This window comes from Malania oleifera, chromosome 11 (assembly GCF_029873635.1).
Source record: "Malania oleifera isolate guangnan ecotype guangnan chromosome 11, ASM2987363v1, whole genome shotgun sequence".
Taxonomy (NCBI): domain Eukaryota; kingdom Viridiplantae; phylum Streptophyta; class Magnoliopsida; order Santalales; family Ximeniaceae; genus Malania; species Malania oleifera.
The window spans coordinates 52,473,700-52,490,508 of record NC_080427.1 but is presented as its reverse complement, the minus strand read 5'-3'; the positions used below and the strand labels follow the sequence as shown (position 1 = coordinate 52,490,508).

The 16,809-nt window shown below is 33.9% G+C and overlaps 1 protein-coding gene across 1 annotated transcript; it reads right to left on the bottom strand.

Moving 5' to 3' along the window:
- Positions 1–11,213: 11,213 nt before the first annotated feature.
- Positions 11,214–12,998, bottom strand: LOC131168659 (F-box/LRR-repeat protein 4). The gene has a single exon (XM_058128266.1). It carries the CDS (start codon positions 12,875–12,877, stop codon positions 11,438–11,440), a length of 1,440 nt encoding a protein of 479 aa, XP_057984249.1. The 5' UTR covers positions 12,878–12,998; the 3' UTR covers positions 11,214–11,437.
- Positions 12,999–16,809: the final 3,811 nt, after the last annotated feature.

The following is a 16,809-nucleotide window of genomic DNA, read 5'->3' as shown; positions in this document are numbered from 1 at the left end:
TACTAATTTTATCTTTAATATACTTGCATTTATTTTTTAGTTAAGAAATGTTCTAAACTCCTCGCGTATTTTACAACATTAATTTTTATTCAAGAAAATATTTTTAACACAAAAATTGTGTGGCATGAGTTTATTTTTACATTACATATTTCACGAAAATATGAGTAAAGATGACATAAGTTGATTTTTACGTTGCATATTTCACAAAAATATGAGTAAAAATGATATTTTAATGATAAAAATGTTTTCTAAACCCCTTATGGCTCAGAGGATACAAAAAATTATGAATGTTTGGTACCGCAGTTTAAAGTTTAAACAAATCATAATACACCCACACTGTTTACAGAGTGATTTTATATAGTAGCGGATTTCTCCTGAGTGTACACCTAGGTCAGACTAGTGTTTAATAGGAAAAATCTCACTTAATGATTATGTATATTGATTTAGTTTGGTCGGCCAGCCAGCTAAGTCCAGTCTTCAAACTGCACAACCCAGTCATGGGGGTAAACATGACTTACGGCTAACAGAAACATGACTTACAGCTAAGAGACCTAAGGGTGATTTTTTTTTTTACAATATATGTATATACATATTTAATTATGTGCACAGAACTATTGATGATTTGAAGAAAAAGTATATGTTTATGTGAACAGAGCTATTTTTGTGCTTAAATGATGATCGAAAGGAAACGTGTAAGGAAAAGTATATATGTATATAATTAAATATTATAGTTACAGTTTTAAAGTTAAAAGTTTAATTTTAACAATTACAGTATATGGTTATAAAATTTTACTGCTATGATTGATGGTAAAAATTTTATGTAGAAAATTTTAAATTCAAATTTATTTTAAAAGCAGATTTGAAGTTATACTATTAAATATTATTTTACAAAAGTATAATATTATGAAAGCTCATTTTGACCACACATTAATAATAATCTTATTTACTTATTGAGCGTCATCTCACGCCAATCGTTATTTTATATTTCAAATAATTTTTAAGAGTATATCAAAAATCTGGCGTAACAAGTGCATGAGCGGGAGTAGAAAGAGTAGAGTAGAATAAAAATTTAGCATAATACAATTTAGAATATGTTTGTATATTTTAGAATTTTAGAAATTTTAATTTTAATAGTTGAGACATATATTTGTAATAAAGCTAATTAGTGCTCTGGTAATAAAAATAATTTAGATTTATTTGTTGAAAATTTTTTATATAGGAACCCACTCAGGTTCGGGTCCTTACATGGATGTTGAATCAAATGAGACTATCTTGTGCCATATGCACTTTGGGCATATGGGGGAACACAACATGAAAGAACTACACAAGAGAAATGTAGTGACCCGAAGAATAATAGTATTTTAATAATAAGAGGAAGAAAAATGGAAACAGGAACAAAAGGAGGCAGTAGGCTTCATCAACGAACGCGAACGCATTCGTAGACGAATGTTTTCAGGATCTCGTCGACGAGTTCCCGTTTCATCAACAAGAAAATACCGAGCGAGGATTTTGGGCTACTGTGAATTTCGTCGATGAAGGGTAAGGGGTTGATGAATTTCCTTAAGGACTCGTCGATGAGATGACGTGACTCGTCGACGAGATGATGTGGCTCATCGAAGAATCCCGTAGTATAAATAGCCCTAAACTGATCTTTAATCGCAGAATTTCAGCCGAACCCTCTCTCTCTCTCTCTCTCCTCTACGGCTCCTCCTCCTTCTTTCGTCGATTTTGGCCCCGTCAGTTGCCGGATTGATGATTTGAGGCCACCACGACGTTTCTGGTGAATTTCTCTTCAAGTCTGCCGGAACGGATCGTTGGTGAAACGAAGTTGAAATTCATCCCAAATTCAGGGTAAGATCTTTTATGCAGTTTTTGGCTTCCTGGCAGTTGCAGGAAATTATGTAAGCTAGGAAATATTGATGTTTTGTTTTCGGATTTGTGGTTTTCAGGGTGTTAAGTGGAGAACTTTGCGGGTGTTGGACCCATTATAATAGGGGATTTTTAGCAGGAAACAGGTAAGAGAAATATGCTATGCTAGGGTTTTAAGAATATTAACAGAGTTTTCATAGATACATATATACCTATTATTATGCAGTTTCTATAGAATGAATGTTTAATGTCGTGTGGCCTGAGTAGATATTTATTTGATGTAGATTTAAATAGATTTCATTCAATTTAGTATATCATAGTTTTCACAGAATGTTATGTTTTCTTGAATACCATAACACACAGTTTATAAAGACAGATTATACAGTTATAGCATCGAGATGCTACAGCTACTTAGATTTTACAGTACAAAATTATAGCGTATGGATATTTTGGGAACATAATGAAAATAGCAAAGGTATATATATGTATATAGATGTACTTATATAGTATCAGATCCCTGTAGAGTTATTACAGACAGATACAGTTTACAGAGCACGATACCGTTGCTATATACAGTTAGAGTACAACCACATATCTCAGATAGTGTGTGGGTACTGTCTAACCGTATTCGGAGAGGATGCAGCTCCCTAGTACACTGGGTATAGGGGGCCGGTTAGACGAGATAGCAGCCAGTCCTGCGCTTAGGAGTGGATGTAGTTTGGTCGGGTTGAAGTAGTGCAGAGTATAATGACTTATCTGGAGGGCCAACCAGGTTAAGTCCCACCTATGGGGCAGCACAACCCTATCATAAGGGGTCAAATCATGACATACAGAGTCCCAGGGAAAGAACATAGTTACATATATATATATATATATATATATATATATATATATATATATACACGTATACAGATTTATAGTTTTCATTGTATATAGTATGTTATAACAGTATGAATAATAGAAAGCTCAGATGATACAAATGTTTTAAGCTTTTATACATGTGTTTTATAGATTTTCCAAATCATGCAGTTTTAAATATTATTATTATAATTTTATGACTTGGTCGCCACACACTAGTAATAGCATATTTCCACTTACTGAGCGTCGACTCACCCCATTACATTACCATTTTTCAAGTGAGACAGTTGGGCGAGCAGATCAGGCTCATAGATAGAGAGTATATCAATTACCTTGGTTTAGAGGGTAAGTTTTGTGTAGGGTTTGTATTTTTGTGTAGTGGGCACTGGGGAGAGAGACGTATTATATAGTTGTGGTTAAAAATACTGAATTCTGGTATTGTATATACATGTATGTGTGGTTATGAAATTTATGTTTTTGCACTGCATAAGGATGCCCATTACATGCAGGCGTTGGAGTAATTCATTATAAAAAAAAAAATGGTGAAAATTTTGAGGATGTTACAAGAAAACTCTTGAAGGGTTTTAAATCATGTCAGTTGAACTTTTATAGGATGTGTGTTCTTGGAAAACAAAACAGGGCAAAGTTCATATCAACTACTCACAAGACGAAAGGTATTCTTGACTATGTACATTTAGATGTTTGAGGCCCAAATAGAGTTGCATCAAAAGGTGGACATGTGTATTATATAAGTTTTATTAATGATTACTCACAGAAGGTTTGGGTATGCATCACAAATTAGATACGTTTTCCAGGTTTAAGATTTGGAAGGCTGAAGTGGAGAACCAGATGGGGAGGAGAATCAAATTCTTGAGATTGGATAATGGGACCGAGTACGCTAATTCTCGATTTATGGAGTGCGGAGCAGGGCATCAATAGACATTTTACAGTTCGTTGGATACCTCAACAAAATGGTGTGGTAGAATGGATGAACCGAACTCTTGTTGATAGGGCTTGGTGCATCAGGCTTAATGTAGGGCTACTGAAGAACTTTTGGGCTGAGACAGTTAGTATGATTTGTTTTTTGATAAACCGATCACCAAGAGCATCACTAGAGGGTAGAGTGGGAGAAGAGGTTTGGACGGGAAATGTAGTAGACTACTCTGAGTTGAAGGTATTTGGGTGTCCAGCCTATGTCCATGTGTCTAGTGAGGAGAGGTCTAAGCTTGACCCGAAGTCTCGTTGTTGCATTTTTTTTTTTGGAATATCTAGAAGGCGTGAAAGGGTTCAAGTTATAGGACCCAGTGGAAAACAAGGTGGTGATCAGTAGGAATGTAGTATTTGATGAGAAGGTTATGATGAAGCGTACTTAAGATTATGAAGAAAACAAATAGGAGCTAGAAAGTTGGGGCAGTGTTGAACATGTTGTGCAGGTGGAGTTGGAAGCTCAAAGCAACGGAAAAGATCATGGTCCTATGGTTGCAGGGAGCTCTAGCTCAGGAAACCATCAAGTCGACGATATTCATATATGGAGATCCAATCAACTATATTATAACAAAATTTTCTATTGATTATATTATTCACCAAACTCTCCTTTTCTTATGCTGCAATGGCAGACCCAAAAACTTTCTTTGACGGGGCAAGACGTTTATGTTTACACATAAAGAAAAGAATATATATAATATGAACTTGAAACCTCTAATATATAATATTAAAGCACTACAGATGTTAAAACATTAACATCCCTCAAAGAATATTTTGAATGATTTTTACATTCACTAATTTAATAATAACTTTTTCACATAATTTAGATTAATGTTGCTAGTATAATCCTACTATTTCAAACTTTTAATGGAGGCATAATCAAATTTTTAATTTAAATATTTTATAATTTATTATATAGTATATTGTCTCTCTCTCTCTCTCCCCCCCCCCCCCCCCAAAAAAAAAAAAAAAAACTAACTATAACCTAGGTCCACCATTACTTATTCAACCTCCAAAGCCAAAAAAAGTTGAGTTTATAATGGAGAGATTTTATTCCAAAACTAGGTATTGCCTTTGAGTGTGGAGTTTAATTTCATTTCATCAAATTATATTTGTTGTCTAATATATTTTCCACTCTACATGAATTGACATTATAGTCGACGTGATATATTTTTTATTAATGAGGAAATTAAGAATAATGACATAAAGTAGATAGGGAGATTAGACAAGGTTCTCTTGGGAAAAATCAATCCTTTGAACTTCCTTGGGACACTATATTGCCTTATATGAGACTAAGTTTTTCCAAACCTTTTAATTTTTGGGTCCCATGTGGCTTTGAATTCAATCCTACTTTTCAATGGTGGATCAGGCAAGAAGGGGAAGAGTCTTGAGTATGAAATCAAGTTTCTTTACATTAGTAGTGAACTTGTCCTTATTGAATTGTTTATAATGTGAACTTACTCCTAAGTTTATAATGTGAACTTGTCCTTGGGACAATATATTGCTAGTTGGGGTCTTGTGGTTATTTTATTTTTATATTTCTTGTAATTTTGCGTTGTATCTTTGCTAAATGTAATGCGCATGGGTCCAACATTTCTTAACTTGGCTTCGAAATACTTTACTTTGTTATGCCACCTCATCAAATCTAAAATCTATGATTATATTTGTTGCTTGCGGAACTGCAAAATTAAGCCCATGTATTTCACTTGTTATATGATTTGTTAGTCGATAACTAAGAAACTTTATTTATTTTTAATAATTGAAATCATTTTAACTTTCATTTCAAAGGAAAAAAGAAAAAATAAAAATCTTTACACATATGATCAAATGCAATTGATGACCCTTGGTTTAATTAAGTTTTAGTTAATAGATTTTTATTTATTTTTATTTAAAATTCTGTTCCCAACTTATTTGTGAGAAACTTAGGCAGTGTGAAAATCAATGTTTTTCCATGAGAACACATGTTTGGAAAAAGGATCGAGGGGAGTCAAAAAAATTTTATCGTGTGCCCAAAGCTAATCCCCGGATTGTGTTTTAGGCACATCATTATTATTCATTTCTCTCTCAAAATTCTTTCCATTAGTTTGTATTAGCACATATGTTACGTATTTTTAAAGAGAAACTCATTAAATAAACAATGATACACTCAATCTGTATTGGACTCGGTATTATGTATTCATTGAACATATCACTATCATTTATAAATTTGTAGTAGTGGGAGCCATCACTACCATTCAATTGGTGGTATGTACTTTTAAAGATAAAAGTCCACCAAACAAATAGTAATGTACCTAGTGCATGTTTATTGGACGCATCATTATCATTCATTTAGTAGTGAGAGTCATCCCTATGTATTCAATTGGTGGTATGTACATATAATAGTAAAACAGCCCAATGAACACTGATGTGTCTAGTAAACATTTATCCAATACTATGCATTGCATTGCACACATCACTATCATTCATAATGAAGAAATCAAGTGATAAATTTGACTCCATTATGCCTAACACAATGGTACACACCATTTTGTCTGGGGCTCTATATAGTGAAATTTTATTTTGTTTTTTGAATTTTGATTTGTAAATATTCACAACTTTGAACGCCACATGTCGCCACCATCGAATGGCACATGGCAGCCCCTTCAACAAACTGGGTCAACCCGTTTTGACGTAGGTCAACCTGAGTTGACCCATTGACCCAGTTCAAACCGGTTGAATGGTTTGACTCTTCTTAGATCGTCTGTTTATTTTTAATTTTTAAAAATTAAAAAAAAATAGTAGAAAATAAAGAAAAAATTAAAACATAAATAAATAAATTTATTTGAGTCCTTTTTTACTTGGATAACAAAAAAATAGAAAAATAAAATACCAAAAATAAATAAAATGGAGAAAAAACTTGAAAAGTTGTAGAAAAATATCAAAACTTTTCATAAAATTCTTGGAAAATTTTGGAAAACCTAGGAATGTTTTAAGGACTTCTTTGCTTGAGTTTGATTATTTTTTATCATTTCATGTATTAAATATCTGTATATATTTTATTTGATGTGTTTGTGAGTCCTAATGATTAAACAAAGAATAAAGAAGTGTTTCAGACTTCACTTGCATTAGTTTTGAAGGAAGTTTATCTAATAAGATCCCCTTATTTTAAAATCTTGTTAGACATTTCTAAATTACAGCATATTTTTTTTTATTTTTTTAAATTTTTTAAATTTATTTATTTATCAATGAGTTAATTAAGAACCATTTGATTTAATTTATAAATAATTTATAATTAACTAAGTACCGTTTATAGAAACGGGTGTGTAAGGCGTGTTAGCACATTTCCCTTGCATAAGTGAACTTTCAATCCCAATTATAATAAATATAGATTAAGACTACTAGTTCCTTAGTTTAAGACTAGTTTGGAGCTGAGATCAATCAACAAATAGTAATTAAGTGAACTAATCGCAATAACGTAAATAATAGGTTAGTGGCAACTCCATCAAATCTATATTATTATTATTATCCCTACTATTCCAAATCTTTTTTGAAACATTGCGACAACAATTTCATTTTTACGTACCAAACATGTAATTAATGTTAAAATCATATACGTAAAAGTCATGAGATCAATGGTGATAATGTGCCTAGCACAATGGAGAATTTCATCCACTAAATAAACTACGATGTGTGTTGGCCATATAGAAGAATCTCTCTCTCTCTCTCTCTCTCTCTCTCTCTCTCTCTGAGGTAGTGACAACACAACTTTGAATCGTCATTAGTTTTGAAGATAATTAAATTTATTTGAGTTTACTTTTCAAATTATTTTTACCATCAAGTTTGGAGTATAAATTTCGATTTGAATTTAAACTTGTATGAATTTGGATAAAATACAATACATAATTATATTGAATTTAATTTAAATTTATAGAAATCCAAATTTAACATAGGGTAATATGCTTTTTAAAATTATCACAAAAACAATTTACTTTTCAAAGTAGTATAGAAGCACTCGGATAATTCTCACAAATCCTAACATAGATTGAACCACTCGTAGTTTTGTCGAGCAAAAGGCACTGGTCTTTCTTAAAGTTTAATAAAATAAATAAATAAATGACGCAAATCTCTTGAGAAATAAAAAATCCTATAAATCTTTTCTGAGATCCAACAAAAAGATGCAGAACTTCCAAGATTTTTAAAATCTTACTAACTCGCTGGACATTTGATTTTTAAGACATTTAAATCTCTTTTGAAAAATTATTATTAAGCCTACAAAGGAGGTTGTTAAGTGTACCAAAAATAAAATGTAAAGAAAAGTACATGAAAATTTTGAAATCTCAAACACGGTCTGTGTCTTTTTACCAACCCAAGAAAGGCACGTTTCTTTTGTTTATATTCACTTGTATTTACTTTTCAAAATAGTTTGGGGGATGCCTTGGATTTAGATGTGTGGACTCGGATGAAATGTAATTTTATTGAATTTTGTCCAAATTCATTTAAATTCAAATCTAAAATCTGAGATTCATACTTTTAAACACAACTAAAATTTATTTTTAAAAACAATAGAAGTATTTTTTTTTTAAAAGGTAACACTAGATAATACTTTTAATTAGCATAGTTCTAAAGAATTTATATCTATAACATAGTTGAACCTAGATAACGTTAATTCATTGTATCTTGATAGTTTAATTTTATAGATTTTGAGTTTCAACTTTGAAAAAAAAAAAAAATGAAACTCGTCCGGTCGTGCAGCCAAAATTCAATATAAATATCGTAACGATTTTTTTTTATAATTAATTGTAGGGGTATGTAATCGGTTGGTTTGGCCAATTCGGCCAATTAACCAAATTTTTTCGGTTAACTCTCTATTATAACTAAACCGACTGAATTATACTCCTTAACCGAATCGTACCCGACTGAACCGAATTTACGGTTAATTCGGTTGACGGAATTTAACCGAATCAAATTATAATTAATTATGGAAAAGAAATATGATTGTATAATTTGTATGCTTTCAAATTTCAACTTTAACAATTTATATTTAATTATTAATTAATTACATAATTATGGAATTTTATGGATTTAGGGAATTGTGGGAACCCTAAATTATATAATTTATATTTAATTATTAATTAATTATATAATTCGGTTAAATCGTTTAACCAGATACACTTTCTCCATAACCGAACTGAAAATCAAATAATCGAATTTACCAAATTATAAAATCGAACCGACCCGAATTAAAAATAAACTGAACCGAACCAATCATTAGTGGTCAGTTAATTTTGTTGAAACCGAATTATGCTCGCCCTAGTTAATTGATATAACACACATATAACTTTTTTACTTTTAGAATTAAAAAGTATAGAACATATTTTACAAAGTCAAATTCCAAACCTCCCGCGCAAGAATTTTTTTGTTCAAGGGTTAGATCAAAACCTATTCTGCTTCATAATCAGGGCGCCTTAGCCAATCGGCCCAATAAGATATTGGGCCATCTCCAGTTTATTCTACAATGAAGGACCTAAACCCTAGTTGACGTTGGGCCTCACCTTGCACTCGGCCCAACGGGCTTGTTTTTTGGGCTTCAAGGCGTGGAAAATAACCTGCTGGGGTTTGAAGTTCAAACCATTAAATTTCAATTTGTGCAAATTTGCACATAACACAATACAAAAGGGCATATTTTTGGCGATTTCTTAGTGTTTGGAAGTATAGATGTCAGATCTTAAATTTGAATATGTGAAAAATCGAACAACATTCGATAGAACTTTGTCGAAATTCATGCTCCCTAAACAAATTAGTCATGAATTATATGATCTGAATCGGATTTAAGACAAAAGTGAGAGGTGTGCTCTTTTCCATATTCCAAAGGCTTAGTATGCTTAAGCAAATACCTCCCAAATTCAGCGTTAATTTAGGTAAATAGAGCATTAAATATATGTATACATGCATGTGTTCGTATAAATATAATATTTTTATTTAATTATCCATATTTTTTTAATGTGTTATGGCCATTTTATTTTATATTATTCTACTAGTAAGGTCATATTATTCTACTTAGCAAGGTTAAGTTTTTTTAAATGAGTTTGAGTTACTCTAATATTTTAAATGTGTCGAGATCGAGTTCAGTAGTACTCAAATGTAGTTTTGAGCCTAATTAAGCTTTCTAATTTTATTATTTTTATATTTTATATATATATATATATATACCATATAATATATATTTTATAAATATATTTAACATTATATGTACAATATATGTATTTATATATGTATTTAATATTAATTTAAAATTGAGTCAAGCTTAATCAAGTTGAGTGCAAGTTTTATGAACTTGTAGTTAAGTCAAGTTCAAATTTAACAATTATGAAATCGATTAAGTTCGAGTCAAGTTTTGAGTTTAACATTTTCAAGTTAAGTCGAGTCGAGTTTAAATATTTTACTATGTTGACTCGACTCGGATACACCCCTAATCATGATTGGAATTTTTGTTGTTCGGAATTATGTTGCTATTTAGTTCTACATTTTTCCAGCAGTACCACAAAAATGAAAAGTCTCTTTAGTATGTCGAGCTAAAATTTAGGAAAAAAGATAATCTTCTCTAAAGTTTGGCAAAAAAATAATAACCTCTTTAGATATTTCAAAATTCCAAAAACCTCTCCTCAAATTTCAAAAATTTCAAGAATTTCCCCTCAAATTTGTCAAAAACAATACAGACCTCCCCTCATATTTAACAAAAAGACAAGTTTCTTTTAGAAAAAAATTGTGTCCTTTTGGTAACCCTCGGGAAAGTCTATGACATTTTTGAAACTTCATAAAAGGTATTTAGTATTTTTAAAACCTTAGAAGAGATCTCTATATTTTTTGTTTGAGTTTGGGAAGCAAGAAAAGAGTGAACGGAATTTAAGTTTTCATGTTTGATTATCGAGAAAAATAAGAAAATAAAAAATATACCAAATTGATAAACAAAATTTCAATTTTACACATTATTAATAGTTAATTTTTAAAAAATTTTACTCTAAACTTTTATTTTTAAAAAAATGTTACTACTAAAAACAATAAAATATTTGTTCCTTCTTATTTTTCTTTCCTTTTCTTCTCGTCAAACGGAGCCCTAAATGTTTCAACCTGTTTCACCAGTGCCAGGAGAAGTACAGGACAGGGGTGTTCAAGAATTTCTGTGAGAAGAAGAAAAGAAAGCCAAAGATAAAGAGGAAAGAAATAAAGCTGGTCGGCAGAGTTCATTAGCTTCCCTTACCATAGCTGCTTAGTTCTCATCTACTGAACTCAAACTTGCTTAAAAAATGACACAAGGTGAGCAAGATATGAAAATTGGGAGAGTAGAATTCAAGCTTGGAATTGCCTAGAATTTTACAGCACTTGGTGCAATTTTAATTCTGTATCATAATCCCAAACACAGCATATAAGGACATCCATTGAGAATTTCCACATATCACTACGAGTTCTTCTGGCCAGACTGATGCAGTCTTGATGATGAAAGTAATATCCATGGGAAAGAAATCAAACTGAACTGATTGAACTTATATTAACCAAATACTTTCAATGGTATAAACATGATTATTCAGAGCAGGAGCTGCTCCCAATTTGCAACATAAACAACAGTAGCTTCTACATTCAACCCAAATACAAGAAAGATATAGAGGAGCATGGACCTGTTTCATTAGAAACATCAAACAAGAGAAACTCATGAACAGCATTTTTCTTTCTTTCACCATCCCTTCATCAATCAAACCATGACCTCCACAGATTTTCGCAATGCCCATGTCCTTGCAGCGTCCGATATCTTGCTTTCCTCGACCCAAACCCGCCTCAGCCTCGGCGAATTCACCACAAACATCTCAACAGCCTCAACCTCAATCCCACAACAGTGCATTATGTCAACACTCTCCAGGAGCTTGCAGCTCTTGAAGAGGGAAACAATGGCTGCGTTGGTCAGACTCTTACACCCTCTCACCCTCAAATCGACCAATCCCTTGCACGAAACCAACATTGAGACGAACTCCTTATCGAGCAACATCTCATTGTGGGAAAGGTCTAGTTTCTTCAATTGCCTTAAACTCTGCCCCAATGTGGTGAGCAAACCAGGCTCTCTTTCCAGCACATCACAATTTATCAATGCTAATTCTTCAAGCCTGGAATTTAGGGCTAGCCCAAGAGTCTTTAGGCCTTCGCCGGTGACAAGACAGCAACTCTGGAGACTAAGGCTGGACAGCCCCCTGAAACTTTCCGCCGCCGCCAAGAGGTGGTGGTTGTCGAGGTCAAGGGGGAGGCGAAAATCAAGCCTCCGCAGATTAAATTTACACCTGCAGTGGTTTATGAACTGAAGCAAACCCTCTTTGCTGCCTCCATCATAAACCAACAGAGAATTTAGGGAGGAACAATTCTCTGCTAATTTCAGCAAAACCCCATTAACAATAGTCCTAGAGGTTCTGAGCTCCACTTCTTGGAGACCCTGCAAGCATTTGATAAAGGAAGAAAAGGAGCCTTCATCGCCGATACCCTCGCAGCTTCGCAGCCGTAATTTCCGAAGCTTTTTGCAATTTCTCCAAACCCACCCGAGGGCTCGATCTCCGGCTCGAATTCCCGACAGGGAGAGACTCTCCAAACCCAATTCCGCGGTATCGAATTTTCCCAATAACAAGTCCGTACGGTCTTCTTCGGAATCGAATTCTCCGGGAACGTCGTCGCCAGCGGTGCAGATACAGAAGGAGAGGTCCTTGAGGGAGCGGAAGGAGGCGAGCCACCGGAGACGGAGGGGGCGGAAGAGCGTTATGTTGAGGGAGGTGAGATGGGTACACGAGGCGGACAGAGAAAGCAGCGAGTACACGGAGACGGGTCCGGCGAGGAACCGGAGGTGCCGGAGCCGGGAGCAAGAGGAAGAAACTGCTAGGAGGAGGCGGTCGGAGAAAGCGCCGCCGTCCTCGGAGGAGTCGGAGGAGGAGGAGACAACGGAGAGGGAGGAGAGAAAGGGGTAGAGAGAGAGAGAGGCGGCGATGGAGGGAAGAAGAGAGGGAATTGGGGTGGGGAAGCGGAGGGCGAGGGTGGTGGTGGAGGAGCGGTGGAGGCGGAGCCAGCGCTTGGAGACGAGGGGGACGGCAGAGTAGGAAGGGGGAGGGAGGCGGAGGAATATTTCCAGGAGAAGCTCGTCGCAGAGGATGGCGTCCATGGGCAATTTTTTTTTTCTTGTTCTTTCACCTACTTACAGAGCTTGAGTCGTTGAATTTTCTGGGAGAGAGTTCAGCTCAATCTCAGAGAGAGACGATGGGAGTGGGTGGTGAAGAGGCGTAGAGTCCGAGGAGATGGCTGAGCTTTTGTTATTTGTAATTTGGAAATGGCTGCTAACATGATGAGCCCGACGCTCCTTAACGCGCGTGGCGCACACGGCCAACTGCACTTACAAGCTTGCACATATCTCTTTTTGGCCTTTTCCTTTCCTTCCCCCTGGCCCTAGTGAATATCAATGGTTGCGCTAGCAAATCGCCTCCCACACCTACAAAAATAAAAATTAAGTATTTTTTTTTTTTTTAAATCAAAAGAGGGCAAGAACTCTTAATTATTTATTGATATATCCTCACTCTTAACAGATGAATACCGTAATTACAAGACAAGCAAACAAACTTATCAAAAATAAAAATAATAAAATAAACTAAAATTTAAAAATTTAAACCAACCAAACAAAAATCGAGATGATGAACGAATAACAAAAGAAAGTGAGATCTAATATATACTTAGAAGTTATATTGTTTGATACTCAAGTTAGTAAAAAACTTTTAAATGAAAATGATGATTAAAAGAATGAGTTTGTCTTGAGGGACTCTCCCTTAGTGTCTATTTCTTGCTTACACACGATTCGCACTTGAATAACCAATTTGATCCCTCGTAAGAGAGTTCATTAGTCAAGTAGAGGGCAAAGTGACTCCAAGGATATATTCTTGATCACGTAGTTAAGGAAAATTCCCAACTCTACATGTTTTTATGTTCATATTTTAAATATTAAACATTTAACAAATTAATTTTACCATTATTAATATCAAACATATAAAATGGAAGACTCATTTTCAATATGTTTATAATTTAGAAAACAAAGACAAGGACATGCGGAGGGGGAAGGTCGTCGTCTACATAATTTTTCCATAGTTAGCATGTAGCTAACACGACCGAACCTTGCCATCTTATAAGAGATCTTTCAAGTCATGTGGTTAGCATTTGACCAAACTAACCCATCCCTCTTGGGAGAAGTCTTCTTCTCACGTGGCAAGCATGTGACCAATCTTATTTTGTTACTTTTTCAATGAGTTAAGCGTTGCAAAAAAAAAAACTTAAAGACGAAATTATCTGTGTGACTTTTTGAGTTTTATCTCTGCTTTGATTATGACAAATATCAGTATCTCACATTTGCTCTTAGTGTTGAACATGTTAAATCTTAAAAAAGCACAGATGATGCTGCAATATGGAAACCTTGAAAAGCTCCTACATGATCGTATTCCAAAGCGTATTCCATGGTCACCAGAGAGTAAAGACAGAAGACTTATGTAATTTTGTGTTGTAATAGTAATTAGGGTTTGGATGTGCATGCATTTCATTTGATTTCAATTGAAACTCTACTAAGACCATAAATTGACCATAGGGCCAAAACCTTGTTTACTTAAAGTTAAACACTTTCACAAAAAGTTTAAACTATTTTTTGAATCAAAGACTTGGCCAAAATTCATTTTTGCTAATGTCAGTCAACTGACCAGTCAAGCTCAGTCGACCGGTAAGGTCAAAATGACATTTTCATGTAAGGTCAGTCGACCGGCCTCCCTACAGTTATATTTGGGCTAGTTGATCGACGAGGGCTTAAGGACAATTTACTAATTCTCATAAGCTCAGTAGGCCGACCTCTTTAAAGCATAAATATCTTAGTCAACTGACACTATTCACTCAGTCAACCAGTGCTTTTTGCTCAATTGACTGTCTATCGTGAATTTTGAAATCGCCTAAGGGTTAGTTGACTGAACCTCTTGGAAGTTCAAAATTCTGGGCATATAACGGTCAAAAATTTTAAATTTAAATATTATTTTAATGTCCAATAGTCAGATAACGGTCATATTTTGAAAAAGTCTATAAATACTTGACCAAAACATCTTTTGAATGTTAGAAAAATATATTGAAAGATATATTGCTTATTCTTTAATTCTTTCTCATATTTTCTACTCCATATCAAAGATCAAATCCATTTTTCCATACTTGTTCTTAGTGTTGAACAGGTTAAATCTTAAAAAAGCACAGATGATGCTGCAATATGGAAGCCTTGACAAGCTCCTACATGATCGTATTCCAAACAATATTCCATGGTCATTAGAGAGTAAAGACTTTGTGTTGTAATAGTAATTAGGGTTTGGATGTGCATGCATTTCATTTGATTTCTATTGAAACTCTACTAAGACCATAAATTGACCATAAGGCCAAAACCTTACTTACTTAAAGTTAAACACTTTCACAAAAAAGTTTAAACTATTTTTGGAATCAAAGACTTGGCCAAAATTCATTTTTGCTAAGGTCGTTCAACTGACCAGTCAAGCTTAGTTAACTGACCAGTCAAACTCAGTCAACCAATGTGTCCTTGAAGGCAAAAATGACATTTTCATGTAAGGTCAGTCGACCGGCCTCCCTACAATTATATCTGGGTCAGTCAACCGACGAGGGCTTAAGGACATTTTACTAATTCTCATAAACTCGGCAGGCCAACCTCTTTAAAGCATAAATATCTCAGTCGACTAACACTATTCACTCGGTCAACTGACACTTTTTGCTCAATTGACTGTCTATCGTGAATTTTGAAATCGCCTAAGGGTCAGTTGACTGAACCTCTCGGAAGTTCAAAATTCTGGGCATTTAACAGTCAAAAAATTTAAATTTTAATATTATTTTAATATCCAATGGTCAGATAACGGTTATATTCTAAAAACGTCTATAAATACTTGGCTAAAACATCTTTTGAATGTTAGAAAAATATATTGAAAGATATATTGCTTATTCTTTAATTCTTTCTCATATTTTCTACTCCTTATCAAAGATCAAATCCATTTTTCCATACTTGTTCTTAGTGTTGAACAAGTTAAATCTTAAAAAAGCACAGATGATGTTGCAATATGGAAACCTTGAAAAGCTCCTACATGATCGTATTCCAAAGTGTATTCCATGGTCACCAGAGAGTAAAGACAAAAGACTTATGTAATTTTGTGTTGTAATAGTAATTAGGGTTTGGATGTGCATGCGTTTCATTTGATTTCTATTGAAGCTCTACTAAGACCATAAATTGACCATAGGGCCAAAACCTTGTTTACTTAAAGTTAAACACTTTCACAAAAAGTTTAAACTATTTTTGGAATCAAAAACTTGGCCAAAATTCATTTTTGCTTAGGTCAGGCAATTGACCAGTCAAGCTTAGTCAACCGGTGTGTCCTTGAAGGCAAAAATGACATTTTCATGTAAGGTCGGTCAACCGGCCTCCCTACAGTTATATTTGGGCTAGTCGACCGATGAGGGCTTAAGGAAAATTTAGTAATTCTCATAAGCTCGGCAGACCTACCTCTTAAAAGCATAAATATCTTAGTCGACCAACACTATTTACTCGGTCGACCGGTGCTTTGCTCAATTGACTGTCTTTCACGAATTTTGAAATCGCCTAAGGGTCAGTCAACTGAACCTCTCGGAAGTTCAAAATTCTGGGCATTTAACGATCAAAAAATTTAAATTTTAATATAATTTTAATGTCCAACGATCAAATAACAGCCCTATTCTGAAAAAGTCTATAAATACTTGGCCAAAATCTTTTGAATGTTAGAAAAATATATTGAAAGATATATTGCTTATTCTTTAATTCTTTCTCATATTTTCTACTCCATATCAAAGATCAAATCCATTTTTCCATACTCCTTTTGAAAAAATATTTTTGAAAAATATTGGGATTTATACTAGTTGGCTTTAAGCAATTATTCATTTAATATATTTTTCTTGAGAGGCCTCTTATTCTTAAAGATTTCAAAGATCAAATCGTTTCTCCAAACTCTCTTTGTTTTGAAAAATACTTTCTTAGAGAAAATTTCTTTTGGA